The sequence below is a fragment of the Nothoprocta perdicaria genome, unplaced genomic scaffold (genome assembly GCF_003342845.1).
Source record: "Nothoprocta perdicaria isolate Ctin4 unplaced genomic scaffold, notPer1 scaffold_155, whole genome shotgun sequence".
NCBI lineage: Eukaryota > Metazoa > Chordata > Aves > Tinamiformes > Tinamidae > Nothoprocta > Nothoprocta perdicaria.
The window spans coordinates 1,826,524-1,853,789 of record NW_020454705.1 but is presented as its reverse complement, the minus strand read 5'-3'; the positions used below and the strand labels follow the sequence as shown (position 1 = coordinate 1,853,789).

General features: G+C 38.9%; 1 protein-coding gene across 2 annotated transcripts in view; it reads left to right on the top strand.

The window, feature by feature from the left end:
* Window positions 1-27,007, top strand: part of ELMOD1 (ELMO domain containing 1) — a 39,872-nt gene extending 12,865 nt beyond the window's left edge. For both annotated transcript variants that reach the window (XM_026035007.1, XM_026035006.1), the window contains exons 2-11: window positions 2,646-2,740; window positions 10,961-11,106; window positions 11,260-11,288; window positions 12,546-12,643; window positions 15,404-15,533; window positions 18,635-18,768; window positions 19,989-20,057; window positions 22,908-22,958; window positions 23,859-23,992; window positions 25,686-27,007. In XM_026035007.1, coding sequence (XP_025890792.1) covers window positions 2,724-2,740; window positions 10,961-11,106; window positions 11,260-11,288; window positions 12,546-12,643; window positions 15,404-15,533; window positions 18,635-18,768; window positions 19,989-20,057; window positions 22,908-22,958; window positions 23,859-23,992; window positions 25,686-25,858 — 981 coding nt within the window. In that variant the 5' untranslated portion in view covers window positions 2,646-2,723 and the 3' untranslated portion in view covers window positions 25,859-27,007. The remainder of the gene's footprint in view (window positions 1-2,645; window positions 2,741-10,960; window positions 11,107-11,259; window positions 11,289-12,545; window positions 12,644-15,403; window positions 15,534-18,634; window positions 18,769-19,988; window positions 20,058-22,907; window positions 22,959-23,858; window positions 23,993-25,685) is intronic.
* Window positions 27,008-27,266: the final 259 nt, after the last annotated feature.

Genomic DNA, 27,266 nt, shown 5'->3' with positions numbered 1-27,266 from the left:
GCTTCCCCTTAGTGCTGGAATCTGCTCTGGGTTGTCCTCAAACCTGTCTTTGCAGGCTGAAGGAGGCACAGCTCCCCAGCTTCTCACAGGGCACGTGCTCCAGTTTGCTCTGCTTGACTCTAATCTCCAATGCTTCCGTTATTTGATTTATTCAGATATTATTCAGTTATTTGAWTTCAGTTATTTGATTATATTTGGGTATTGCTGGGCCCTCAGACTGGGTGCTAGGACTTTRCTAATGTCAAACATCAGCCTCTATTCTGCCTGCCTATCTTAATGGTGCTAATGACTTGTCTCTTAACATGGCTGTCATTTCTTTTGAAAGGTTTATATTCTGATTTTAATGCTTGCAGTAGGCCTTAACGGGTCAGGAGAGTCTTTTGCTTGCAAATAAGCACTGTGAAGAAAATTACCTTGTTCTATATTTTGCTCTGGAAATATATCAACTTATATACAAGTGTTAAACAATACTCTCCCTCAACTCTGCAGCAATATCTGCAGCCCTCTTGAAGATGGGCTAAGCTCTCAGCTTCAGAGAAAGATGTGACTTTTAGGGCTTTATTCTTGACTACTTTGTCTCCAAAACAGTTAATTTTCATTTAAGGAAAGCTTGTTCATATTTTCATACAGACTTGGAACTGTGTTTCTGTTGTATACAACTGTATTGCTACTTACCCAAGAAAAGCTGCAGATAGTCTTAGGATGGGAAAGTCTCATCTAGCTTTTTGGGGGAAAAAACAGAAGGTTGATGGTGGGGGGGGAGGTGCTAATTTGTGATATGGGATGAATTCCTTCAAGTAGAAGAACTCTGGCATATGGGAGATCTAAGGCTGTAAGTGGATGGTGACAGAGCAAAGACTTGAGCTTAAAAATTGAGTCCTTTGTCATTTCAAAGAGCAAATCTTAAACTTTGGTTCCTAGATGTGYTCAGCAGTGGGTTTATGCATTTTTGTCTTCCAGTTTCCTTCAATGATAAAATGTGGCACTAGCTTGAAGTTGGACCTTTTTTTTTGGATGTGAAAAATACAGATGTGCTTTCATCTGGGTGAAAGCATGTAAACATTGAAACGCAGGTTTCCTTCCATCATGCTGGCAGCCAGCAGGCTGACCTTCACTGAATACTTTTCTGGCTATGGAAATGCTGTTGTGAAATTTATTTTCTGACAAAAAATGTTTTTCCAGGAAGCTAAATCTTGATTTTTTTTTTTTTTTTTTGATCTCCATGGATATCAACTGTTGTATACATGCCAATTAAGGGCAAATCATAAGCCTCTTGATTTTTTTCTTTTTTCCCTTTCAACGAGTTCACTAATGTTCATTACCATGATTATCTCAACTATAAAAGTTCATAATAAGTATTAAGAGGAGAAAAAAAGACTGTAGTGTATTGTATTATAGCTCTTGAAGGGAGGCTGTTTTGAGGCTTCTGTTGTGCCATACCTGGATGAGATGATTCTGAGATTCAAAGAACTGCAGCTTTTCTTCTTTTTGAAGTATCATTTTCACTCTTTGATCAGAGTCAGAAAGGAGCTGAGTTTTGGCTGAGGCCAAAACACCTAGAAGGAGCTGTTCTAACAGCTTCTGACTCGGTTGGTGTGTTCCTTACACAGCTGCCTTCATGGGTCAAGATATTGCAGTGAAGTTTTTCATTTAGGTTGATGCTAAAAAGCTGAGACTCAGCCATGAGAATCTTTCACAAACTGTATCTTTGAACAGCAGATTACTGGACTGGAGAAGGGGAGCAGGTTACATCCCCTCCAGTTTTGTCTTCCATTCTCGGTGTGCTCRCTGCTGCCTGCGACGTATCAAAAGGGAGAGCCTGTCTGCTGTGTTCGTTAATGAAGCGGAGGTTGATGTGAGCATCCCGGTGCCCTTGCGAGCAGGTGCCACTGCAGCTAGCACCGATTACAGCTGTATTCAGGGGACAGCAACATGATTCAGCCAGTCAAAAACAATATCAGTGAATGACGCTCTCACAGTTCAGAGATTATATATTTTTAGTAAGTTGTGTTTTTATGTAATGTAATCTGACAAGCGAGCTTTTTTTTGTTGTTGTTTCTCTCCCCTCTAAACTTAAATGCTTGTTCTGCTTCTGTCAGCAAGCAAGAGCACAATGTGAAACTTGCACGTAACAAAAAGGAAATAAATCTTTTTACCCTCCCTAGTTCWCATTTTTTTCTCAGTAGTGCTGATGTATCCCACAGACAATAGGGTTAAATTTCTGTTTCTTAGACTTGCAGCTTTCTTTTATATAACAAAAGTGGTGAGATCTTGAAGGCCTTCCGGTGCTTTTCAGTATATTTTAATAGTGCAAATGGGCTGGTTTCTCAGAAATGTGGTGCCCACTGCTGCTAGTACAAGACCACAAAGTGTCATTTTGATATTTTTAAGTATAGAAGCTGCCCCAGTAGCCAACATGTAACAATACTTGGGCTTCTGGAAGAAACTATAGGTTTTGGAGAGATACGTGGATGGCCAAAGTATGAGCTCACGCTGAGTCTTTTGTCTTTTTGTTGGCATGAAATTTCTTCAATGCTTAAGAAAATGTATGGGAGAGATGCTTCAAGGTCAGCTTACAGACTCACAAAAATGCAGAGTGCCCCTTTTTCTCTGTCAGTAAATACATCTTAATTCTATTTCTACAGTACTGCTATCTTCTGCAAAGAAGAGGCTACCAGTGATCAATTTATTACAGTTCCAGTAACACAAGCAAAACTGTCATCATGAAGCACTTCCTAAGGTAACTTTCTGCATGTTTCTCAACAGAATTAGCTGATGATTATATTTATACTGCAATGACTTAAATGTTTCAGCTGTTACCAGTAACATGGAAAGTGTGAACTAGATCGTACTAGGTTACTTTCTACTCTGCTAGATTCATCATTTAATTAAAGCTGTTGCAAAATGACAGATCTAATTGAAAATCTCCTTTTCATTTCTTCGTGGGAACAAGGAATGCWGTAAGTGTCATATGGGATCTGGCCAGTGATCTATCAAATCAGCCACAAATCGCTGGTGTCTGATGTGTCAGAGGCAAATAGGAGAAACACAGTCATGTTGAACAGTGCTTACAAAATGCTTTTTGTCTTTTTCACTGGCTTTTCTTAAAGCACTGCTTACGAAAGCAAAGATGTTTGGAGATGATATGCAATGTTGCTGTATTTTGGGAGAAATTTTTACCTATTATTTGTTCCTGTGTGTAACTAGCAATTGTTCCCTACAAAACAGGGGTAGTAAATGGGACTTGCAGAGGCTGACTAGAAGAGTAGAAAGCTAATGTCCGCTTTGGTCTGTAGTCAGTGGAGAGATTAGCACCCCTAGAACCTGGAAACAAAAAAGACAGAGCTTAATCTGTGTGCAAATCAGAGGAATCGTGTTATGCCTGGATGGGGAAAAATCTTCCCTTCAAGAGAGCTGAAACATATGCTTCTGTATAGACCATCTGTCACTTTTTTCCCCTTGTCTGCTTATATTGTGGTGGGTTTTTTGTTTTTAATAATTATTATAGGCGCTATGGATATTAGTGTCATTGTCTTTAGGCTGATCATCTGTAATGACCTGGCTGCCCCAGGTGGTTTGTGGAGTATTACAGCCCCAGTCTGGGTCTGTCTCTTCATGTATCAACTAGATGCATAAAGACTCTGTAATCAGGATATGCACATCTTAAGTTGAAAGCAATTATTTGCCAACACACAAAAARGGTTTCTGGGATTTATTGAGGTAAGGTTAAGCCTTACCTGATAAGGCATCTGTCAGGAGAGAATGCTTGGCCCCTCTAGCTCTATGATAGAGATCTGTGGTCCTATGTCTTCCATGAGTCCTGGATACACAGGTCTCTCAACACCTGCAGACAGAGTAGAAGCTTACAGCTATAGTTCTGCKCCCTCCATGGGGAGAAGCAGAACTACTGACAACTTCTAACCTGCTTACTCCTTAGCGGTTTTTTTTTTTTGTTTTTTTTCCCTCTTTCATGTTGGATAAAGACTGCTGTTCTGGATAGCTAAATTCTTGTAGCTCTCCTGAGGAAACTACCTCCACTTATTTTCATTTTCTGAAGACGTTGAATCTTAGTCCTTGAGAAGTCTTGATAGCATTAGCCTTTCTGGAGTAGCTAAGCCTCTGAAAAGCAATTGATTATTTATTCAATTGGTTGTATTTTGTGAGTGTATAAGAAATCTGGGGAGATTAAGAAATAAACTTTAGTCAGCCTTGAAGAGCACTTACTGCTGACATTAAGTTCTGCTGCATATGTTTGAATGTGGTTGTAGGTTAGCGAGTGAAAAAGCAATCAAGTTAGGAGCTCCAGGGAGATCAGGTGCAAGGATGTTTAGCATCCCAACTTGGATGACAGCTGGAAACAAAGCAATTACACATATATTCTGTCCTCAGTGTTTGTTACCAACAGTAGCAACCCGGGACCTTGCCAAAATTGGCCGTCACTCTTCATCACATTTAAATGCATGTCCAAAAGAAGCCTCTCGATGACAAGAGGGTTGGTCAGTGGCATAGCATTTCCTGTTGCATTTTCTGTTTYTGTTGTGATGAATTACTTCATAATGAGACAACAGGTCAGCACCCAATATCCATTTAAAGATGTAGTGTGCAACAGGGAATATACTTTTACTAGAGTTTTCAGGGCTTTGCAGGGGAGGATTGCTTCTGTTTGGGATTTTGGAGAGTTTGGGTACCCTCCCTTGAAAATGTCCTTTCTCTACATATTACAAGAAGTATTTCATAAGGAGAATACAGGATACTTCTCTTTGACAGCCAGCATCTGTACTGTAACTGCAAAAGGAAATCACAAGTATAAAAGTGTTTTGTCTTTCTTCTCTTTTTTTCCYGTTTTTTGGTTTGTTTGCTTTAAAAGGAGTTCGTAGTACTTTCCTAGCGCAAAGTTCAGTCATTAAATGAGAGTAACTAAGAAAATAGAAGATGAATATTGTGGTGCCAGATAGTAAGACTGCCTTTAATAAACTGAAATCCTAAAGCACTTGAATGAATAAAATCAAAAAATTCTAAGTAAGTAATAAAGTTGCTTACGCAATCCGTCCTAATCCAGATTACTTTCCATGGTCCTGCCTTTCGCTGGACTGTACTGCATATCTGAAGAGCTAAGGAAGTGTCCTGTGTTTGCACCAAGGGTAACTAGTTGGAAGTCCGGATTCTTTTAAGAATGTTGCTTCTAGACTTGGGCATCCATAATGTAGCAGAAGTTAATCACTGCCTTTTCATCTATATATTTTCATTAGCGGCTGCTTTCCAGTGGGAAGAAACTTTATGTCAGTCAATCCAGTAATTAGAATAATTCTAAATCCCCAGATCTAGGGCAGCACTTCTGACCAATAATCTACATGCCCAGTATTGCACAGGACTCTATGAAATAATAAAAGTATTTATTTTTGAAACACTCAGTCCTCCAACACTTTTTTGTAAGTAGATGTTAAGAAATTTGTCAGTGATGCTTCCATTTTGATTTTCACTTATTCATCTTCTCTAAATTGTTATTTAAGATTTTAACTGCATCAGATACTTGGTTTTTTTTCTTCAGTAAATCTTAGAAACTTGCCACCTTCCCTTGATCTACTGAAAACAGTCTCTAAGCCGTAACAGATTTTAAGCATGCAGTTCTGTCTTACTGGAGTCACGTCAGATAAAAYGTAAATGAAGTTATTTGAAAGCAAGAAATGTGAAAGCGTGGAATGCTTCTCTTCAGAAGTACTGTTACATGTTCTTTAGTTGCTATGGCGACTTCTGTGTCTAAGTGGATAGATAAATTGGATTTCAAATTTTGGTTGTCATATATATGAAAAGACACAGAATGCTTTTATTTATTTTAAAGGAGCTAAGGCTTATGTGCATGTCAGAAGTGATGATTTGTACAGCACTTCATGGTTGACCTTGTATGCAAAATAATTACAGAAGCCAGAGATAGTCAGCTTAATTAGTTTCTAATACTGTAGTGTCACTTCCTTACTCACCTATTTGGTCATGCTCTCATCCACAACTAGAATGTCCTTGACTTCTCAAGCCATAATTGGAATTCTCAGTAAGGAAATGTTGATGTGAACACTAAGCAGAGGCAAAAGGGTTACCCATATGTCTCATGACGGCTGGGAGTTTTTCCTCACTGAGTCGAATACATCCCTAAAGAAAAACTCAGATGAATTTCTTGCATCTATAATACATAAAATGGGATTCACAAGAAATAAAAAGATATTTATGTAGATCCAGTGAATTTGGGAAGAGGTAGATCCAGCTCTAAATTGAGTTTTATGGTGTTGGATCATCTATTTCTAAGTTTTCCTTCATTCTACCTCTTTCTTCCGTCTGTTACTGTCTCTAAAAACACTAAGATTGCAATACTGTTGGAGTTGTTAGTTTCCAAAACAAAGCGCACAGAATTCAGCCCTACTGCCCTTCATATCAACATAATCCCAGATATATTATAYATACTTCTTGCTATTTTTAGCAGGTATATCTTGGATTCCTTCACCTTGCATTCCTTTACCAAAGGAACGACCTTTGCTGAAGCATTAGAAATTGTCCCAGGTTTYTCTGGAAACCTATTGATCTCCTTTGCTTTTGTTTGCACAAGACCAGCTAAAGTCAGTAACATTTGAATAAAAATGAAAATGTGTCTTGCTGTCAGAAATATGAATTCAAATGACTGCAGTCTGCCATTCTCACCATAGTGTCCCCAACAACAATTGTGCTAGGAAAGAGCACATCATGAGACCCCTTATTAAGAAAATAATGTTTACTCTGATGTTGCATACAAAAGCAAAGAAGTATCTGAATTACCTCAGCTTTTTGCTGCCTTAGGCTTTATCTGAGTCAGCAGCACATGCTGTGGGGATGGCAGTGCAGTAATGGTGCTCAGTGTTCTTTGGGATCTCTGTAGATCTGGGTGTTGCAGAGACCCTCAAATTTGCAAGACCTGTTTCCTCCTTTCTCTCTTCTATTATGGAAGAGGTCTTGCGAATCTCTGCCAAACCCTATTATTGATCACATAGGCCAGTGGCCATTTTGGGGTGTGTGGGTTTTTTTTTTTTTCAGTATTGCTGCTTTTCTCATAGGCCTGGCAAAGTACTACCTCCAAATTTCCATTTTTGGCTAAACCTGCTTGTGGCAGAAGATTTACGATAGGAAGTCCACTAGAAGAGAAGATGTAGAGTTAGAGTTAGAGTTAGTCCACAGCAAGGAAGATGTAGAGTTAGAAAGCRGGACAAGGAAGAAAGATATAAAAATGAATGCATATACCAACCCTTAATTGTCCTTAGCTAAGTGTGTGGGGGGCGGAGAAGGGAATCAAGTTTCTGTGTATCTTTAAGCTGCTGTAGTCATATGTTTTTAGCCTTAAATAGTATTTTCACAAGGCTTTTCTAGACTTGCAAGCAAGGACGTATTTACTACTTGGGCAACAAAATCCTGGCATTTCTCTGGRACTAGGAGTTTGCTTCCTATGCTTGAGTGCTTACTACCAACGCTTGGAAGTTTGCAAGTGCAAGTTCGCAGAGGGAGGTTGGGTGCCTGTGTCTGCACCCATGCAGCACCCTCATCAGGGGAACTCTGTTAATTAGGAATGTTATAAAGTACTTATGATATTTTGGGTTTTTTTCTGAATAAATGCTAGTAGATGCTCTTGTAATACACACTGTGTGCGGAAACGCAAGTCTGCAGATCTGTACTGTTGTACCTGCTCTTCCCTGTCCTAATACAAGCTCCTTCCTGTGTTACATGCAAGTGCCTTAGTAACCTTTTAATTTGTTGTACTTCTGTTCTTAAACCTCGTCCAAGGAAATGAAGTGGTGTTGTTCACTCGCTCTTAAAAGCTGCATGACTGTACAAATCASTAGTGAAGCACCCTCCATTTTCTGTGCCAAGAAAATTTTTAAAACAATCAGGAAAAAAGCCAATATTATTGAAGAGGTCTGATGGGAAGAACGTTTGGAATCCTAAAACAAACTAGAAGTTTATGTTACTCTACCATAATCAGGTACATGTTTTTCAAGCACCATCCGTAAGGGTTCATTTTAATGATATGCAGTGATTTATTTCTATCAGGTGAACTGAAACGCATAGCTACTAAAATAAAACCTTATTTAAATCTTATATAATCACCAGTATGCTTTTATTACAGGATTTCTGCAAGCAAGAATTCCCTTTTCTAAAGAGCAACCCTTTTGAAAACAAACTTGCAAAAAAACTTTATACCATTCATGTTATAAGCAGAAGACTTCAACTGTCATAAGCTTAAGATGGATGAGTAGTTGAAATTTACAGGTATCCACAGAGGCAAACCTCCTTTTCTAAGCTGCTAGTCAAAATTAGTGCTTCTCTGCTTTATTAGTTATAGTTTGCTAAGTATATTTTGGTGACTCATATCTCGTGTTTCTCTGTGTTGTAGTGACTGTTTTTGGTAGATATTTTTACTAGTCACTTTTTGTGAACAATAGCTGAAGCAAAACTTTAGTGGTGAGTGTTATCGCAACTGTTGAAGACCAGATGCTATTTAGCTTTTTTCTTTTATCTGCAAAGTTATCATTTGGACCTAAAGACAGGAACAGAATATAATTCCAAGGCACTTGAATTTTAAGCTGGAGTTTTATCTGTGTCTCATGACTTGGTAAGCAACCAGGTTCTGTGTAACAGAATGGATAGTGAGGTTTCAGTCTTGAAGTCTGTTAACTGCAGGCATGAACTCTCTACAGGGAATTGTGATGGGGGTAGGAGCAGTTTTCTTCACTAGAAGAAAACCTTTTCAGCTGAAACCTCACTGTGAGGTTAAGTGAGTCTTTCCTCCCTTCTTTTTATATAAATGAACTTTCTGGGTATCAAATTGATCTAGTAATGGCCTAACCTTTGGGAATAAATGGATGTGTTTGAAAAACATGTGATAAACTCAGAGTTATTTCCTAACACTCCGGATTCTAGTTTGGCATTAACCTTTCCTGTGTACTTTTTTAGACCTTTCTTGTGAGTAAGGAGCTGGAACGTACGGAGGAGGCAGAGGGGTTGTTAGAAGTTGTATTTTGAGTCTTTGGATGCTGGGTCTTTGTTGATTTTGTTGTGTTTCATTGTTGATTTTTGTTGTGTTTAATAYCAGAATTCTACCGTAAAAGCTGAAATACCCCATATTAGCCTGTGTTGTGTGGGGTTTTTTGTTTTCTTTTGTTYTTTTTTTCTCCACTATTTAAGGTAGTTAGCTCCTATGAGGAATTTCTGCCTTTTGGAAGACATAAAGAATGGCTGCTTGACTGATGACAGAATTACCTCCTGATAGTTGATCTTGTTCTTAATACTGCAGTTGATTGCCTGTTTTAAAGCTTGTGCAAATTCCTTATGGTGACGTGTTCTAGCATGATGGGATGGGAAAGAAACTCCAGCTGTCAGCRCCTGGAATTTATTTGCCTGTGTAAGATTTGATCCAAGTTAAATTTGATTCAGATGTGAGAGTGAATCCTTATTTTTCGGTTTCACTTTCTATTTAAAATAGAAGCTTCCTGTCCCATAAGGACAAAGGGGACATGCAGGAGTTCAGGAATGTTAAGCAAATTAASTAGAAGTGTGAAGATAGGATGGGCACTTTGAAAACCTGTTAAATCCTTGTGTGGATGCTCTCCCTTTAGATGCTACTTCCTTAGTGAAATTCCCCTTCAAAAAGTGATTAAGCTAAAGCTAGGTAATGCGGATGAAATTAATGTGTGGACATTAACATTGCTTATCTTCCTTTTCCCGAATATCATGTTGCAAACATACCTTTTGGGACTGTTTATGAAGTAATGGAGCTCTTCTGGCGKTACTACAGTTACTCTGATTTGAATATCTAACATGCGGTATTTCAGAATAACAAGTGAATTTCCATAAAAATGATAATATGGAGTTGCTTAACAAACATTTTCTTTGCAAGTGTCAGCAACATGCAAAAAAGGTCAACAAATTAGTATGATATGCATGTAATATACACAATGGGCTATACACAATGGGCTAAGCTATTTTTGACAATTAATTAAGAAGTTCATGAATCAAAGTTGTTCTGATGTTCTTATCAGGTCCGTGGGATCTTTGTAATTTACCTTTGTAATTCTGAGATGTGGTTTTGGCCTCAAGAGCTCTTGATGCTTCTTGCACAATCTCTTGTCTTGGTGCCATCAATGAGTTAAAGCCCTTGAATCTGTTTGGGATGTGATAGGTATTTGGGGTAGCATGTGGTGTGGGCAGCTGCAACACTGACGAGCTTCAAAATTGAACATGTTTAGGTGTGTGGCATTCCTGGGCTTTCTCAGCATTAGTCCAGGCTGGGCAGGACCTAAGGAGATCTCTAATACAGCATCGTTTAGAACAGAATTAGTTCTTAGGTTGGACCAGGGAAGAGCTGGCTTTCCCCTAAACAGGTACTGGGCCCTTGTTTAAGGGAAGAGCTGTGTTTTCCTTAGTTGGGAAGAACTATTCAGTTCTTAGGATCTGRGGTTGGTGTTGGGATTTGTGTTTGTCAGGATAAGCACCGCTTTGTTTGGAAGAGCTGAGTGTCAAGGTGAAGCCTGGAAAAGTGGAGCATGGTGACTCTGCAGATCCTCTACAGCTGCCATTACTAGATGATCTGGACTTTCTTCTTTCGCAGACCTGTTTCTCAAAGCATTAGCAACAGGCCTGTAGCCCATTATTATAAGGCTTTTGTTCCCTCTCTAGAAATACTTTTTTCAAAACTCCCGATTTGATATATTTTGTGTTTCTAGCCCTGACTTTTTATATGTGGCATTTTACTGGATATGATTGAAAAGCATGACAATGCTTATCAGAATAAAGTTTAGCTATGTGAATGCTGCATTTGCTTTAAGGATATCATTAGGCAATGGGAATTAGAGAAAGGGAATGTTTTCTGTTTGGGGCAGGAGGGTGGCATTGTCAAAACAACCTCTGCTCAAGTCTCTTATTTTCAGGCTTCCCTTCTTTCTGGCAGGATGTTTGTGCAGGTCTGCCTGTACTTCTACTGTAAGTGCTTGTGGCGCTGTCTGAAATTCGTGGTCAGGAAGCTCACGGGACGATGTGAGTTGCAAAGGATCTGTTACAATACCAAGCCTGGAGCTGCCAGAACTATGAAAATAGGTAACTGCAAAATACTCAGGTCTTTGCATGCCTCTGCATTTTTTTTTGCCTGTGCTAATAATATGGTGACTTCACTTTAAAAAAAAAAATAGTGTTAAGCGAATTCAGTAAAAATTTAATGTGTCTGACACAATGCTTTCGACCTTTTAACAGAGGCATCACTGAAGGGCTCGAAAAGTAAGGTGAGTTAAATACCTCATATTTCACTTGTTTTTTTYCCCCCTGTGACATCTGTGGTGTTCAGTCTGCTGTGTGCTCACTCTAAAAAATCACTTTAAAGTTCGGTCAAACCTCACATGAAAGGGCACCTACTAAGGTGCCCTTTCTACCAAGGACAGTTCAGTGACTGTGCTAACAGGAGGTCTTGCAGAATTAGGGAGTGTTCCCTGTCCTCCAGGGTTTGGCACATGGTGGGCACTGATGGGATCAAGGGGACAYGGGCCATGGCAAATAGGAGTGATTTTGTCTTAATTCCCAATCCTATTGCAGTCTTTCTGTTATCTGAAGTCAGTCACATAAGCCCTGTTCCCCCTGCCCTTAAAGCATGGATAATGTTGGTGAAGACAGCAATACCTAGAGAGTGAAAATGACTTTTCTCTGCCTTTCTCTTGCTTGCATTAATAAAAAATAGCCTCTCCCTTTGACTGCTGATTCACTCCCTTTCAGTGCTGGTTGTGTCCACCTAAATGTTTCTCACTAATCAGAAACAAAGTACCCGTAAATTAAGCAGTAAATAGTATGAATGACTGAAAGGTACTATTGATTTCATGCTTTGGCATGAGAATGAATGTTGTTGGAAGGCTTGCGTCAGTAGGAGCAAAAATAATAGRAGCCAAAATAATAGTTCAGCATTCCAAATTTGGCTTTTAGCTCAACTCATTTAGTTTTGATACAGCATCAGGAAACTTTACTTTTATCATCTTTGAAGGCTTTTTTGCGTTTATGTGGTGGTGTTGTTTTTTGTATTTTGTTTGTGTGTGTTTGGTGCTGGGTTTTGTTTGTTTGTTTTTGGTTTTTTGAATACCAAGCTTCCAGGATCATCATTACATGGCAGTAACTTGCAAGAAGGAAAATGTCCTGCTGTGTTCCTACAGTGTCTGGAGTGTATGCCAAATGAAGGCCAGTAACTTCAGTGTAACCGAATAGCCGGTCTGAAGCTCTTTTCTTGACCAAAGGCTCAATGCAGATGATCTTCACTGGAAGTTGCCATAGAAATACATTGAAAATTGTTTGGGAACAGAAAAGTAATTTGAATTCTCATGTAGGGAGATTGTATTGAATAAAATTTGGAAGATCCATATACAGTGAGTTGGCTTTCTTGAGTGATTAACGTAGAAGCTCTCAGGAAGCTTTCAGAAGCTTTTCAGTGTTTGCTATTGTTAACTTATATTGAAAATATTTCCATAAGAACTAATGTATGTTTAAAACCTCTCTTTTAGCGGCTGCAAACTTCAGTAAGTGTTCACCCTGATGCTATTGAAAAAACTATAGATGACATCATGGAGCTGAAAAGGATTAATCCRGATATAAACCCACAGTAAGTTGGCGACTCCTCTATGAGACAAATCTGAATTATTGATTTCTACAGTGCCTTGCTCCGTGGAGAATGGGTTTTCCATAGCTATTTTGGTACAMAATTTGAGGATGAATATTGCCTCTCAGTATAAAACCATAAGTTAAGCTTTGCTGCTAGAAAGCTGATAGAAAAATGAATTATCTCTTATMGTGACAATAATAAGCATCAAGTCCTGAATCTGTTTAGTTGCTTCCTGAATTTGCTGTCCTATTGCTGTACATTGTTGGTACATTGATTTATGGGGGTAATTTCCCAAGGGATGAAATACCACCAATGCAAGTGGTCATAGTAGTGAAACTCATAGCTTCTTATCAAGGCCACAGTGTATTGGGAAGGGAAGAAATTGTCACGTCAGAGCTAATGGAAGCCATGTATTAGTTTGTACTTTAAAACCCCTTTGAATTATCCAAACAAGAGTAAGCAATACAACATGGTGAAACCAGTATGATCTTGTAGCATTAAGARAATGTGAAGTGATTAACAGCAAACCTTTTAATTTAAAAGCTCGCATTTCAAGAGTAAGTAGTGATATCTTGCCAAATTTGAGGCAAGAGTTGGGTGCTACTGAATGCACAGCAACAAATTTTGCTGCTAAATGGCTTCTATTTTCCAATTGATTATAAATCTGTGAATCTTTAATCATGGGGGCTGAAGTTTCCCATAGTTTCCCATGTGGGGCACTTATTTCTATAGTAAACTTTTAGGGAGAAAATTGAATTAAAGCAGATCAGCTATTTCTTTAGTTAGAATTAACCAAAATACATTGGTCTGTCTGCATTTAAATATCAGAAAACCCACATCTGACTGTCTTTTTCGAACATGCTGACTGTTCCTTGTGTAAGAGAGCCTTAATCTCCCAGGATAAGGACAAAGGGACATGTATATTGCTATATATGCTTCTGTGAATATGTATGCAGTCATTTTTGTTAATGTAGCATCTCTGCAAAGCTAAACTAGCATCCTGAGGATGTTTTCTCTGAACTAGCCTGCTGTTCCCTCAGGCTATGGGTTGTGGTGACCTGCAGAGAAGGAAGTATTGGAAGAGTTTCACCTTGTCTATGTAAAGATAGCTATGTGCATACCCAGTAGAGGGATAATACTAGGWATATTCAGCAGAGGGAGAAAGTAGGGTGAATAAGCAGGGGGTGACATGTATGGTCCCATTAACTACATAAGGAGGCTATGAAATGCTGCAATTCCAGACTCATCTCCATCTCTGTGAGCATCTGAGCTGTGTGGGGTGGGTGTGCTGGCCCACGCTCTGCAGAGATGGCAGGAAGGAGATGTGGGGCCACGGCTGCTCACTCCATTCCCCAGCCTGGCACCTCTAGGGAGGAGAGAAGTGAGCAAAGGGTTAATGGAAAAATGGAGGAGGAAATTTTTTTTTCTATGCAAAAACATTTTATGGGCTTCTGAATTAGTTTTTGATACTGCACAGGTAACTTTTATGCATATGTTCTACAGTTTAGAACGTATTTTTTGTATTTAATTGCCCTTTTTTTCCCCACTGCCTGTGGTGTTCTACTCTAAAGTACTTGGAGGTTACTGTGTATAATTAAAAACATGGTGACTGAGGTTTGGCATTGTCAGGCATTTCAACTTTCTTTTTAATGCAACCTTTCTGTAAAACTGCAGGGTGTAACAAGTGAAGCAAGTGAACACCAAAATAGGAAGACACTGCTTAAGATATTYTAAAAGGGTTCTAGCCACAAAAAAACATGAAATTACAGCAAGAAAAAAAATGGCCYTATGTTATATCTTATTCTGTGGATTAATCTCAAAAGAGAAGCAGTGAGAATCCTTTGGATCAGAAAGCTTAACAGTATTATAGAATGAACAAAATATTTGAGTATATGAAGCAAAACAGATGAAGCATCTGGGCAGGTTAATATCAGTGCATATGTGGGTTCCACAGAGTAATGAGAATAAAGATCTACCTGTGGTCTCAGAAATCTGAGTAGGCGTTCTGGTATTTTCAGACATTAAAAGTTTAAAAACAGTATTCTGTAAATACTCAGATATTCCTAGGAATTTGTATTGGAAGCAAAAAACTTTGCAGTTGCATGCGATCTAACTTGTATTTAATAATAGAAAATCTTAACCTAAAACAGACTAAGTCAGTGACTTAAAGCATTAGAAGCCACGTGGTAGATTTTATAGTGATGCATTAGGGATTTTAAAAGTTGATCTGCATTATAMTGGCAAGAGTCATTATTTGAATTCTTTGCATATGAGGCACCCTCCCCCCAAAATATCAGATGTGTGAACTATATTGCTGCAAGTTTTTGTCTTCTTTGCATGGGCTTTGTGACATGGAAACAACATGGAGAGCTTTATCTTTTAGTTCTAATCCCAAGRTTTTGTTTGAGAAACTGCCATTTGAATAAGGGGGAAAAAAAATCAGTGAGGTCCAGAGTTTCTGTGTAGCCTCATATTAAACCTTTAAGTGAAAGAATTCACTTCGGGGAGTGGGGGGGGAAGAGAAATCCAGAACTATTTTCTCAAAAAAGTTACTAAGCAGTAAGACTGCACAACTCACAAGACCATGTTTAATGCAATATTGATCTTTGGAAAGTCTCTTATAGTAACTATACTGTCACGCTATTCATTGTTGAAGCATTACTCCTGTGAATTGAATGGGTATGTGCACAGCAGCACAGCAGTGATGTTGCACAGCTGCAGATGGTTGAGTTGATTCTCTTCCTCTTCCAACCACCTTAGGCTGGGGGTGTCCCTTCAGGCCTGCCTGCTGCAGATTGTGGGCTACAGAAACCTGGTTGCAGAGGTTGAAAAGCTGCGCAGAGAGCCCTATGATTCAGAGAATCCACAACATGAAGAAATGCTTCTGAAGGTAGGAGCCTATGGAAGACTCAGGGGGAGTCGCCTACACTTRCCAACCCTGCCAGTCTGCTTTATAAGCCTCTTAAAATGTTCAGATATTTCCACCTTCCCCCATTGCCTATCTGTTTTAAGATTAGCCTATGTAGAATGAAGGTAGTGTGGGTGCCATACCTGCCAAGCAAGTGGCTTGCTCCATGGCTGAGRAATGCATGCCACATAAAGCTTGTTGGTTGGACGAGGTGGAGGTGCTGGACATCTACCTCTYACTGCTCTATGGGATGTGATCTGGGAAAATGCATTACATCCCACTTCAGAAAGCCTTTCTTGAAGATAAGAGTGTTTTTCTATTTTAATTCTTCCTTGCCTTCTAGTATTTCTGAAGGCATTGTTGATGTGTCCAAATGGCAGTATTTTTGGACAAGACCTGGAAAGTGCAAACAAGGAGACAAATAGAGAGCTCCCTTAAAAAGAAGCTGAGAACGGAGYAAAAGAGATGGAAAATGGTCTAATAACAAGTCTTCACATTTCTTCTGACTGCTTTTCTAACCAGAACTAGTACAAGATGCCTCAGAAGAATGTCTGGAAGCATTAAATAGGTAGTAATATATCAGCCTGTCTAAAAAGACTGCACTCTTGCAGAATTTTTTAGGGTCTTATAATAACAAAACCTGGTATTTATTATTTTCCTCACATAAATACTAAAAAYTTTAAATGCTTCCATCCTATTCATCCACAGTTTGTTTTTACAGCATGTGATGATGCTGTGTTCCACAGTAAGACTTGCAGCATAGCACCTTACACAAGTTATAGTGCTGTAGTGGCAATTTTTTGTTCTATTTGTGCTARCAGATGTTTCTAAAAATTCCACTGAGCCCTTTATATACACCTCATACTGATGCAAATAATTATTAAAACTGGTGTCTCAAGTGGTAAAAGAGGACCTGTAAGTACCTAGAGGGATGTGTGTGTRTATGTATGTGCCTAGAATTGCTACAAGCATGGCTAGAATAATTGTTGTCAGGTCTCTACTTCCTTTTTCTTCTCTCTCCAAAGAAATCTAACACTACATCTCTTCAGACCATCCCAGCACGCTGTAGTATTGATACAAAGTTCTGCATTTTGGGACTTGTAGATCTCCTTATCTAAGGCACTAGCATCCACCAAGAGTGCCTTGATCCCCCTGACTGCTGATGGCTCTGTGGGGATGCAGGAGTCTTGATGGGGATGCTGTGGTCCAGGGCTGCTGCCGGAGCAAATCTAAGCTCCAAACAGGAGCTAACAGACTCATCCTGCTGGATTCCTGCCCCTGTGCAGCCAAAAAGCAAAACTAGAAGGTTAGAGGGGAGCTTAAATAAAAGGACAGTCAGATTTTGCCTAGTGAGGATGTTTGTAATCAAAGGACAATCCATGTAGGATTTTTGCACCCTGGAAATGAGGTTAGTGGCTGCTGCTCTCCTGTGAGCTCTTGGCTACAGGAAAGGATTCCCAAKGAATTTCCTGCATCATCTGTAGAGCAGGTGGAGGAGGGGACCTGCAGGTGACATGGCAACAGGGGATGACAGCGTTGCCTTGGCATCCTCTCCCTGATGCTGCTCTCTGAGCAATCCAGTTCCCTAAACATTCCTGAAAATGGTACTTGGGTTGTATAATTGCACAAGACCTTTAAAAGCATCGCTGAATGAGAAGGAAAGCAAGAGGCAAACTGAGTGTGGGGGTGTTTTTTGAGGGGAGTTCAGCTTGCACAGTAAGATTCTTAATGCTGAAAAAGGATAGCAATATCTTCATCTGCCTCTGATATAATCTGTGTGTTAGGCACTTGCTTACAGCACAGTTCTTGCTTTTGCAAATTGTTATGTAAAACGGACTTGTCTAGGGATTTGATTTGGTTTCTAGGGCATGCTAGATTAGTATGGAGAAGAATAGGCTGGCTGACTTTCATTTTTTCTAGATATTCTGCTAGGTGATCTCTGCAAGGGAAAACTCATATTCTTAATGTTTATCACCTAGTTTTATCAGGAGAGTGTTTTTATGAAAGAGATAAAGACTAGTTTAATGTGATTGACCTGATGAATAACACTGTACTTGCTGTTAAGGGGTGAGTAAGAAAGAAATAGCAAATGTCATTTAATACACAATGCTTTATGGAGCTTCTTAAGGATAAAATATTTAAAAGTTTTAGCCTCTCTAAATTAATTACTTTAATACAGTTTCTGGGATGTTCATGTAAAGTATTAATATAGGTGGTTTTCCCCTGGTAGGGTGTGTGGGTTTTTTTCTCACAAGTGTCTGTTTTGACTTGAGTGGCTTGCTGATACTCAAAGTCACCAATGYGTGAGGAGCACCTGATTACTTGTTCCCCTTTAGAAAGGGGGAGTTTGTGCTGTGGTGTGTGTGTATGCAGGTAGATATGTGTTTCCCAAATATGATAGTCCAGGCTGCTTTTAGCTGCTTAACAACATGATCTTTAAACAACTAAAACTACTGAGCCAGTGCAGTTAAGTAGATTCATTCCAGCTGAAGATCTGGCTTGTTAGAKCTATTCTTTTTCCCTATTGTTGCTGTAAGATCAATGAATGATTCACTCCTTACTTGGAATAGAATGTTCCACCTTCATGTTTTAKATGGCTATTTTTCTTGTTTTGTTCCCTGATTTGCTTTTCATCACTACAATAGCCAAGTCAGCACTCCCTATTTGTAATCCATTCTAGAGACTTGCAAAAGATGCCACAGAAAAGATTGCTGAAGAGCCCAAGAGAATTAAAGGCTGATTGCCTGCCACCCTGTCAGTGATTTACTGCAAAAGTCCGGCCTATTTCTGATATGGTGCTTGTGGAGGCAGATTCTAGTCYGATGCACAAAGCATGAACAAGTCCTTGTGCAAAACTCTGCAACAGTTGTAGTTAAGGTSAGAAGAGCCTTAGGGCTGTCGCTGGAACATCTGCAACATTCRAGTGGTTTTGGATCTCCTCCACCCCCAGGAATTGCATTTATTCATGTATGATGGATGCTGGAATAACAATGTAATTATATGACATGACAACTTAGGATTTCTAAGAAGAAGGTCATATTAACGTGTGAAGTTTAATTATATTTTATCTGTAATTTTCCTAGTTGTGGAAATGTTTGAAGCCCAATTCGCCATTGAAAGCTCGGATTTCGAAGCAGTGGTGTGAAATTGGTTTCCAAGGTGATGATCCTAAAACAGACTTTAGAGGGATGGGTCTCCTGGGCTTGTATAACTTGGTGTAAGTATATCTCTCCATAGACGTGCTTGTGTCTGATATTGTAAGAAGCAACATTATGTATGGATTCTTTTCAACCAGTCTATAGGCCTAAATTCTAAACAGTGGGGACTCTATATTAAAAAAAAAAAGGAGAGGGGGAGGAGGGAAGCARGGGAGGAGCCAAAGAAGAGACATATTTTCCATTGCATTTGTTATTCTTCTGGGGGTATGTTTTTCAGTACTCCTCATATAACTAGGTTATACAGCTTGCTAAGCCCTTTTTAGCTGTTCTGTGAAAGTTAGCACACTCTTCCCACAAGTAAAGACAAGTATATTTTCACCAATATTTAGCTGTCTAAACAAAATACCCTAAAAGTGTACAGGTGGGAGGATTATATTACTGCTTTGCTTTTTTCTTTTGACGTTTCATTCTGAATTCTTAGACAAAATGTATGAAATGAAGCTACTGATAGTAGACTTCAGGAGTTGAACTAATCCCTCAGTTTATTTCAATGCTCAAAACTAAGCAGTGAGTTTAAATAACTATTATGTTCTGTCTCGCATACACCAGTTATTTAGTATTACATTTGTGACTGGTGATTTAGGAATAGATTGATTTCTACGATCTGCTCTTTCTTCCAGCTATTGTATCTACTACAAATAATTACGTAACTTTAGAAACATTTAGTAAAATAACTTCTCCCAATGGGGCGGGAAGGGGGTATTTTCTACTTTTACAGATTGAAGGATATAGAATTTAATTAAGCTTTGCTATAAAGCAATATGCAGAGAGTCAATTAAGGATTTGGGCTCTTGACTGTTTTAAACTTTCACAGAGACAAGTTCCTATGACTTATTTTTAGTCTGTGATGATTTGGTTTGGTTTGCAAATCTGCCCAACTGAGCAGTCTGAACTGCTTTAACTTGAGCTCAGTAGCCAATGTACTCTAGTAATAAGAAACCAGTCTTCTGCCGCCAATTTAGAAGGGGAGATGGTAGCACACATCCATCAACAAGTTATAGGACAAGTTACTCCTAACTTGAGCCTGGGCTGCTTTTATCTTTMATTTTGGAGGGGCTAGTGTAAAGCATTTAATGTGTTAAATGATGTTCATATTGCCTAACAAGTTTAGTGGCCTTTTAAAGGGCTGGACATGGTGTTTGTGGATAGCTCATTAGGACCCGAGAACGATTTTGTTGTTGATCTTTAACAAGTGACCCCCACATATATGTGTCTGCAGGTATTTTGCTGAACGGGACACTGGAATAGCTCAGCAGGTTCTTTCTGATTCTCTTCAGCCTAAATACAGGTACTGCTTAAGGGTAGAAAAAAAGCTAACTGGATAATGCTGTGTGGGCTGATGTTTTAGGGGGGGCTGTTTTATTTTATTGGGCATATGCTTGGGCATAGCCACATGCTGTCTGTTTCTAAGTATTGATCCTGAAAGCTGATCAGYTCCATGAGGCAAGCTTGTATACTGAATCATTTGGTGTTAACTATTTTAACTTCTAATTTCAAGKTTTTTTAGCTTTTATTTACTTTTCTTTTAATTCTTTTTGTCTTTTCACAATGAAGGGAAGTCACTAAGAAGGAAATAAGGTATTTTTTTTCTTTTCTCTTAGTTTTGTGAGACTCTACATGTAAATAAAGATCAAACCATACTGCAATGTGACGTATTACAATCTGAAAATCTTYGCAACGCCCTCAGAAGTTCCACATTCTTTTCTCTAAACACTGCAGTGCTCCAAATGAGCTGATGGCGCAACACTGGATGTATGTTAATATGATAATCTGTAAAGAGTAAGATCAGCCATGCTTGGGATAGCACCATATTTTAGACTCATCTGGTAACAGCTACTTGGTAATCTTTACTTTCTTGTAGAAAAAGGCTGTGCTGTGAGAGTAAAGTCAAAGCAGCTGTAACCCTGACTTGATGAATTCTTCCCATAGATGGCTTTTAAGTTACCTCCTCTGAAGAACCCTGCTAATTCTGTTCACTTTGGCTACCATGGCTAATGGTTGGTCTAATCTATCTACTCCAGTCACCTCTCTTCTGAGAGATCAATAACAGGGACCTTTAAGAAGTCAAACACTTGTATTGTAAACTATACTATAGGAAGTTCATTCTGTAACTGGCATGGGTCTACCTCTTTACCAGTGCCATAGTAATCAGGTGCCTTGGAAGAGATTTTCCCTTCTGCTGCTTGTGTTGGGTATTAGTTCTGCAGGTCCATGTCTAAATACTGCCAAGTATTTGATCTCAGTGTTTTGTAGCTGAGTTCCCTGTGGTAATTCTGCAACAAAAAACACTTGGAGGACTTGGGGGTGAATGTGAGCCCAAGAGACTGAGCGTAAGACTTAGTCCTCAGGTTTATTCTTGCCTGGGGTTTCCTTTAAGTATTAGAGCAGTCACCCTCTTCCTGCAAGCAGCCCCCGCTGGTCTGTGTTGCCCATAGCATAATTTGTATTAATATATGCTAATGAACAGGGATTTCACCACTCTTAAACTGTATTTGGAAAATTGCAAAGAAATTTCATTAAATGTTTAAAACTTGCATGGCAGACTGAACTACTCTGTTTTCTATTTTTTTTTTAAACTTCTTTCTTTAACAATGAGTACACTGAATATTCAGTGATGTGGCTGTGAGGCAGGGTACCCCATTAGTTGTTCTTCATTTACATGTTTGATTACCAAGGACTGTTCTGGAGTGCTGTGTATGAGCATGTGCAATTTCTATCTCTTTTAAGAGAGTTCAGCAGAAGATAGGTGCTGCTAGCGATGCCTTCGTGGGGGTTTTTGTCTGTGTGGTTGCTTAGCAGCACTTCAGGCTTCTGATGTGATAATGAGCAATGTAGTTCCTATTTCTGTAGAGCTGTATTCCTTGTCCATGTCCCAAATGTGCTGTGCTGCTTATTATTAAACACGTGTTTGTGCGGTGTGTTTGGGTGTTGGGGGGAAGGGTTGTTTGTTTTGTGGGGTTTTTGGTTTTTGCAGGAGAGGAGGTTGGACTTGAGGGGAGGGATTGGGGGTTGGTTGGTTTGTTTTTAATCGATGTTAGGCCATAGCTTACCAAGATGGCAAGGATTTTGGAGAATCAGTATATATGACATTCTCATTGACTAACTCATTTGAGATATAAAGGTCTATATTTACATTCAGGTGAGGATGTGTGTGAACCTCCAAGCATCTCTAATAATTAAAACAGTTTGTGAAATAGCATCTTTGCATAATGTTAACCATTTTTAGTGTAAATATATATTTATGGTTACTCAAGTATGGCATAAGAATTATGTGCTCATATAGAGCTGTCTGTGATTTGGGGTCTTAAACCTGCAATGACTGCTTAGACCTTATTTAAGCAAAATTCCTGCAGGATCAGCTCAGGGTCAGTTCCTATCTGCTTTTAGCTGGGGTAAATGCAGCCACTGACTTCTGTTCAACATATTCCATGCAAGTAGCTACAGTTAAACACTATTGACTGGAATTACATTAGACTGATGGTTGTATCACACAGCTATTTTAACTTTCTGTTCAACGATAGTTTCACTTATCTAAAGTGAACTTAACTAAATGGTTGCATAATTAATTCTGCTTTAGGAGGGGTACCTTCTCTGTCCTTGGAAAGCTACACTTTATTGCGCTGAATAGTATGGATTGTTCCTTTATTTTTTCCTGTAGTGTCCTCCAATTGATTGGACATATAAACTTCCCGTTGRAGGACTGTTTTTCATGTTTGTGTCAAGTGACTCATGTCTCCAGTGATTAATGTGACATCCATCCTGGAGAATGCAAAAGGCTAAAATCCTCTTCAATGAATTAAAAGAAACCTCATATTCTAAGTACTTTCTGTAGCTTGTATTTAACTGAGATTGATCATCTTCGTGGTCAGCATAGAAAAATACTGACTTTTATTGAGAACTTTGTAGTCACAAACTTAGTAAATGATGAGGAATTTCATCAGGGTTGCCACAGAGGAGGWAAGTCTCCCCTTTCAAGCTTTTTATGCCAGTCCATTCAGTAAGAAGCAGAGTAAAATGTCATGCCAATGGGGCAAAAAATAAGGTCTGTGTCCAGTTAATATTATAGTGTAAAAAAAATTAAAAGGAAATATTTAGCAACTCATGGCCATATCTGAATGACTCTCTCTTCTCTCTCCAGCCAATTCAGTAAAGCTGAATGGGAGAAGAAAAAGTTTGATAAGGCAATAGGGTAAGTTTAAATTCATCTTTTTAAAGCTGCCACAAATAAAACTGTTTATTGATAACATTATACATAGATGAGGTGAGTGGAAGTGTTTCCTAGTTATATTTTTAAGGAAATTTCAGTGTACATACTTTATACTGTGTTTGAAAATAGACATATAACTAGGTTTATAGGAAAAATGTCATTTTAAGTAGTAATAGGAGGAAGTCTTGTAGTAAGGAGAAGCTTTCTCTGTGTTATGTCCAAGGTCTTTTAAAAAAGAAAAAAGTTTCCATTTGCTTAGTTGTTATAACTGGAAAATATCCATAGATTATAACTGTTTAAAAAAAAATTAAAACACTACATAACATATTTACTTCTGTCTCTAAATGTCAGYGTGGGACCTGCGTGTTGCCTTGACAAATGACTGTTTGTCAGAGAGTACTTGCCCTTTTCCATCATTGTCTTCTATGCAACAGGCTCATGAATTCAGAAATAACTTCTGATTTCTTTTTGTTGTACCTAAACTTTTTTCTATGTTAATACATCCTCTTAACAGGCCACTATTTTGCTCCATGACTCTGTACTTTTTTTTTCTGTTTTCAACATGCTTTGATAGAGGTTCTTACCTATTTTTTTTGCCCATATTATCTAATTTCCTTTGGGAAGAAAATGACTGGCATAGTAAGAGGACTCCTGTTCTCAGTGTGACTAGTTGCTTCACAGGCTATGACTAGCATAGTAAGGAGATGGGATAAATGTTTTGCCATGTTTTCCACCCCTTTCCCTACTGCCCTTTTGGAATTTTATCAGAAGTGAGAGAATTAATGCATCACTTCAGTTATACCTACAGTATCATCAATGCTTTTTCTCGTGTGCTGAAAACAAGTCAAACAACCTGTAAATGTTGCTGCTCTTCTCTTACAGCTACTCTTTTGCTATTGTGGGCATTAACATAACAGACCTTGCCTACAATCTCCTCGTGAGCGGGGCTTTGAAGACCCATTTCTACAACGTTGCTCCAGAGGCACCAACGCTWACACACTTCCAACAGACCTTCTGTAAGTTGGGAGAGGGAGGAGGCAGCGAGGAGWATCCCAGCTAGCTTGTCCTCCTGCAGTTTTGCATCTCTCATTCATTCTTAAAACAGCAACAAAAAATGTTGGCAAATCCTGGAAACTTGCTGACACAGCACAAATACTATCACTCTTGTCTGGCTTTCTTGTACCTAGAAAACTAGGATCCAGTTTTCACGTGTGCTGTATACCACATCCAAACCAAGAAGTGAAACAATAGCAAAAATAAACAGATTGACCCAAACTAAAATGACCTTTCTCTATACCTCAACTTGTTTTAAATAACAAGAAAAAGTAAGTAATAAGAAACAAAAGAGGAAGGATGCTTTTTTCTAGAAAGCATCTTTCGAGTCTGACGAGCTCTTGAGTGTTCTTGAGGTCTGTTGCTTTCTGATGGTACAGGCAGGGCTCTGAGCTATACAGCTCCAGAGCACACTGAGCACAGCAACTGCTCAAGTCCCAGATTTATTTATTTATTTATTTAAATGTAAAGGTAATGTTTTACCTGTTACAGTAACTTTGGAGGGCTTTCATTGAGCTGCCGTGTGAATGAAACATCTCTTGGGATGAAATAGCTTCTGAGTCTTGAAATATTTGAAAGAGGTTTGAAAATATACTTGTAACTGTGATACAATAGAAATAAATGGAAGCAATCCCGCTTCACAACAGATSCTTCTCCCTACAGATTTGCCTTAGCACTTTGCTGTTTTGAGGAGGAAGATCAGGCTCTGTAGGGTGTCTGCTGCGAGAGTTAGGATTGAGAGGTTGTGTCCAGTTCTCTGAAGCCCTAGGGATGGATGGAACCCTTTCTTTCCTCAGTGGTTCCCTTCAGTGCAGAGATGGCACAGAATTTAAGAGGTCTTAATCAAAGCCTGTCTATTCAATCCACTTCATGACTAGTTTTCTTTCTAATACAGAAGTATTTTATCAAAATCAGATGGTGCTTCTTATCATCTTATTGGCCTTTCTAGGATCTTAGGAGTAAATGTTAAACCAAGTTTCTTGCAAGTTCATGGACATGCAACTAAATAACTTCCTTTGAGGATAAGGTATTAATACAGAAAAATGTGGCACTGTTAAGTTACTTACCAGTTGACTGTTTTTGTCGGGAAGTGCTAGTCTTATGCTGAAATATGTGAGAAGAAAAAAAGCTATTTCAAATCTCAGTAGCATCTTTCCCTGCTCTTATAACTGATTAGTGTAATGTGTAGTGCGTGCATCATTCAATCAAATCGACACTTCAGCATCCCACCTACTGATCTCTAGTATTTACTGGGAGAAGTTCTACTAGTGTATTAATTATCTCTAAGATCTGCTGGTGGGTGAATTTTCTGTAAAAGGCTTCTCTAAAATGTGGTGTTGGGAATAATCCAGAGTCAAGTCAGCCTTTTTCAGCATACATTTAGCTGATTCCCTGAAATGCTACCAGCAGCGGTTGGCTGGTAGCTTGGTGCCTGCTGGGAATGCCACCACTATTGCAATGAACCCTCACCATTCCTTTTGCTTTAAGGTAGTTGCTATGCAGAGTTGCAGTGGAGGTCCCAGAGGTGTTGGATGTGACCTCTGTAGCTTCATTAAGTGTCAGAGTTTGGGAAACAGTGCTCTCTGTACATTGTAGTCCTTAATTACAGGTTTCTTTATATAACATCTTCACATACTCTCTTTCTCCCTTTTGTAGGCTACTTAATGCATGAATTCCACAAGTTCTGGATTGAAGAGGACCCGCTGGACATAATGGAGTTCAATCGTGTCAGGGAGAAATTTCACAAGCGAATCTTGAAACAGCTCCAGAACCCAGACATGGCTCTGTGCCCTCACTTTGCTGCATCAGAAAGCTTAATCAATATGTAGTTCTTCACTTTTTTTTTTTTTCCCCTTTGGAAACACTGCCTCACTCTTGTGTTAGATCACTGTTTAGACCATCACTGGAATAATGAACGACCATGGCGATTGTATGCATGTTTTTGGTGCAGTATTCATCAGTTTTTGTCATATATACTAGATCCCCCTCTGCTTCTCTTGCTGGGGATTTCTCATTTTAAATGGGTGCTCATATTGCGGCATTATGCAGTGTTACATTCTGAATTAATGTCCAGATATCAGAGTTTTTTCTATTTTTTTAGACTTTCCCCATAATTCAGCATTGAAGAATCGAATTGTATTTCTCTAGCTGTGTTTTTGTATATGTGGAATAATTAGCTGGATCTTGTATTGTGAAAGCTTTTTAACTTCTTATGTTTTAAGATAACTCCTGGCATTTCAAGCAAAGTACATGTTCGGAGATCCTCTAGAAGATAATGTGTATAATTGCATCTGATGCAGACAAACACAACACATTAGCATCCAATTTTGTCTGTGCAGCCATATATGCTTAGTGCAGCATTTGAGGCTCATGAGATACAGGCTTCAGTGCAAAGACTTTATGCACAATTACAATCTGACTGCACAGCTGCATGAGCACCAAATGATCTGGCAATGCTGATATGTTCATTGAAGGGCAACTACTCAAACCTGGRTACTGGCAGGGGCCAAAAATTGTATCAGGCTATCACCATCACCACCACCACCACCAAGCTCAGTCTCTGTTCCTGCACGTTCTTTTGGATCTACAGGGGTTTGCATTTGTCACATACTGGAAGGCAACATGATTTGATCATGTCGTGCTTGGTGAATTCAGGGGAGCARTTTTCTTTTTTTTTTCCCCTCAAATATTAAAAATGTTGCTTTGGTTGTCAGCTCAGTTCCTAAGAAGTCAAAGACATAACTGATTGGAAGGTTTAGAGACAATAAACACCTGAATTTCCCAGACTACTTTAAAAGGAGAAAAAAAGTATATAAATGTGTAAATGTCTGACACTAAGATTGTGTAGTATATTGAACAGCATCTACCATGGCATTTCATACCCATGGTATTTTTTACCTTCGAAACAATCAATTTTAGTATTATATGTTTGTGTAAATCACTTGCATATTGAAATTGAATTTTCAGTAGTGTCCAACTACTTGTGAATTATATGAATAAATTATGTCATTCTAAATGGAAGCACTGTGGGTTTTATTTTTGAGATATGCAGTCATACAGATGGAAGATGATGAGCTTTAATTGGTCAAATAAAAGGAGATGTAAAATTTGTGGTGTTTCTATGGTCTGAAAACTACTCTGAGCTTATTCCAAGMACTGTTGAAATGCTTCTGGAGTTTCAATGATAAATGCACCTGTGATCATGTTGCTTCTCTCTCCTTATGGCTTTGACCATTA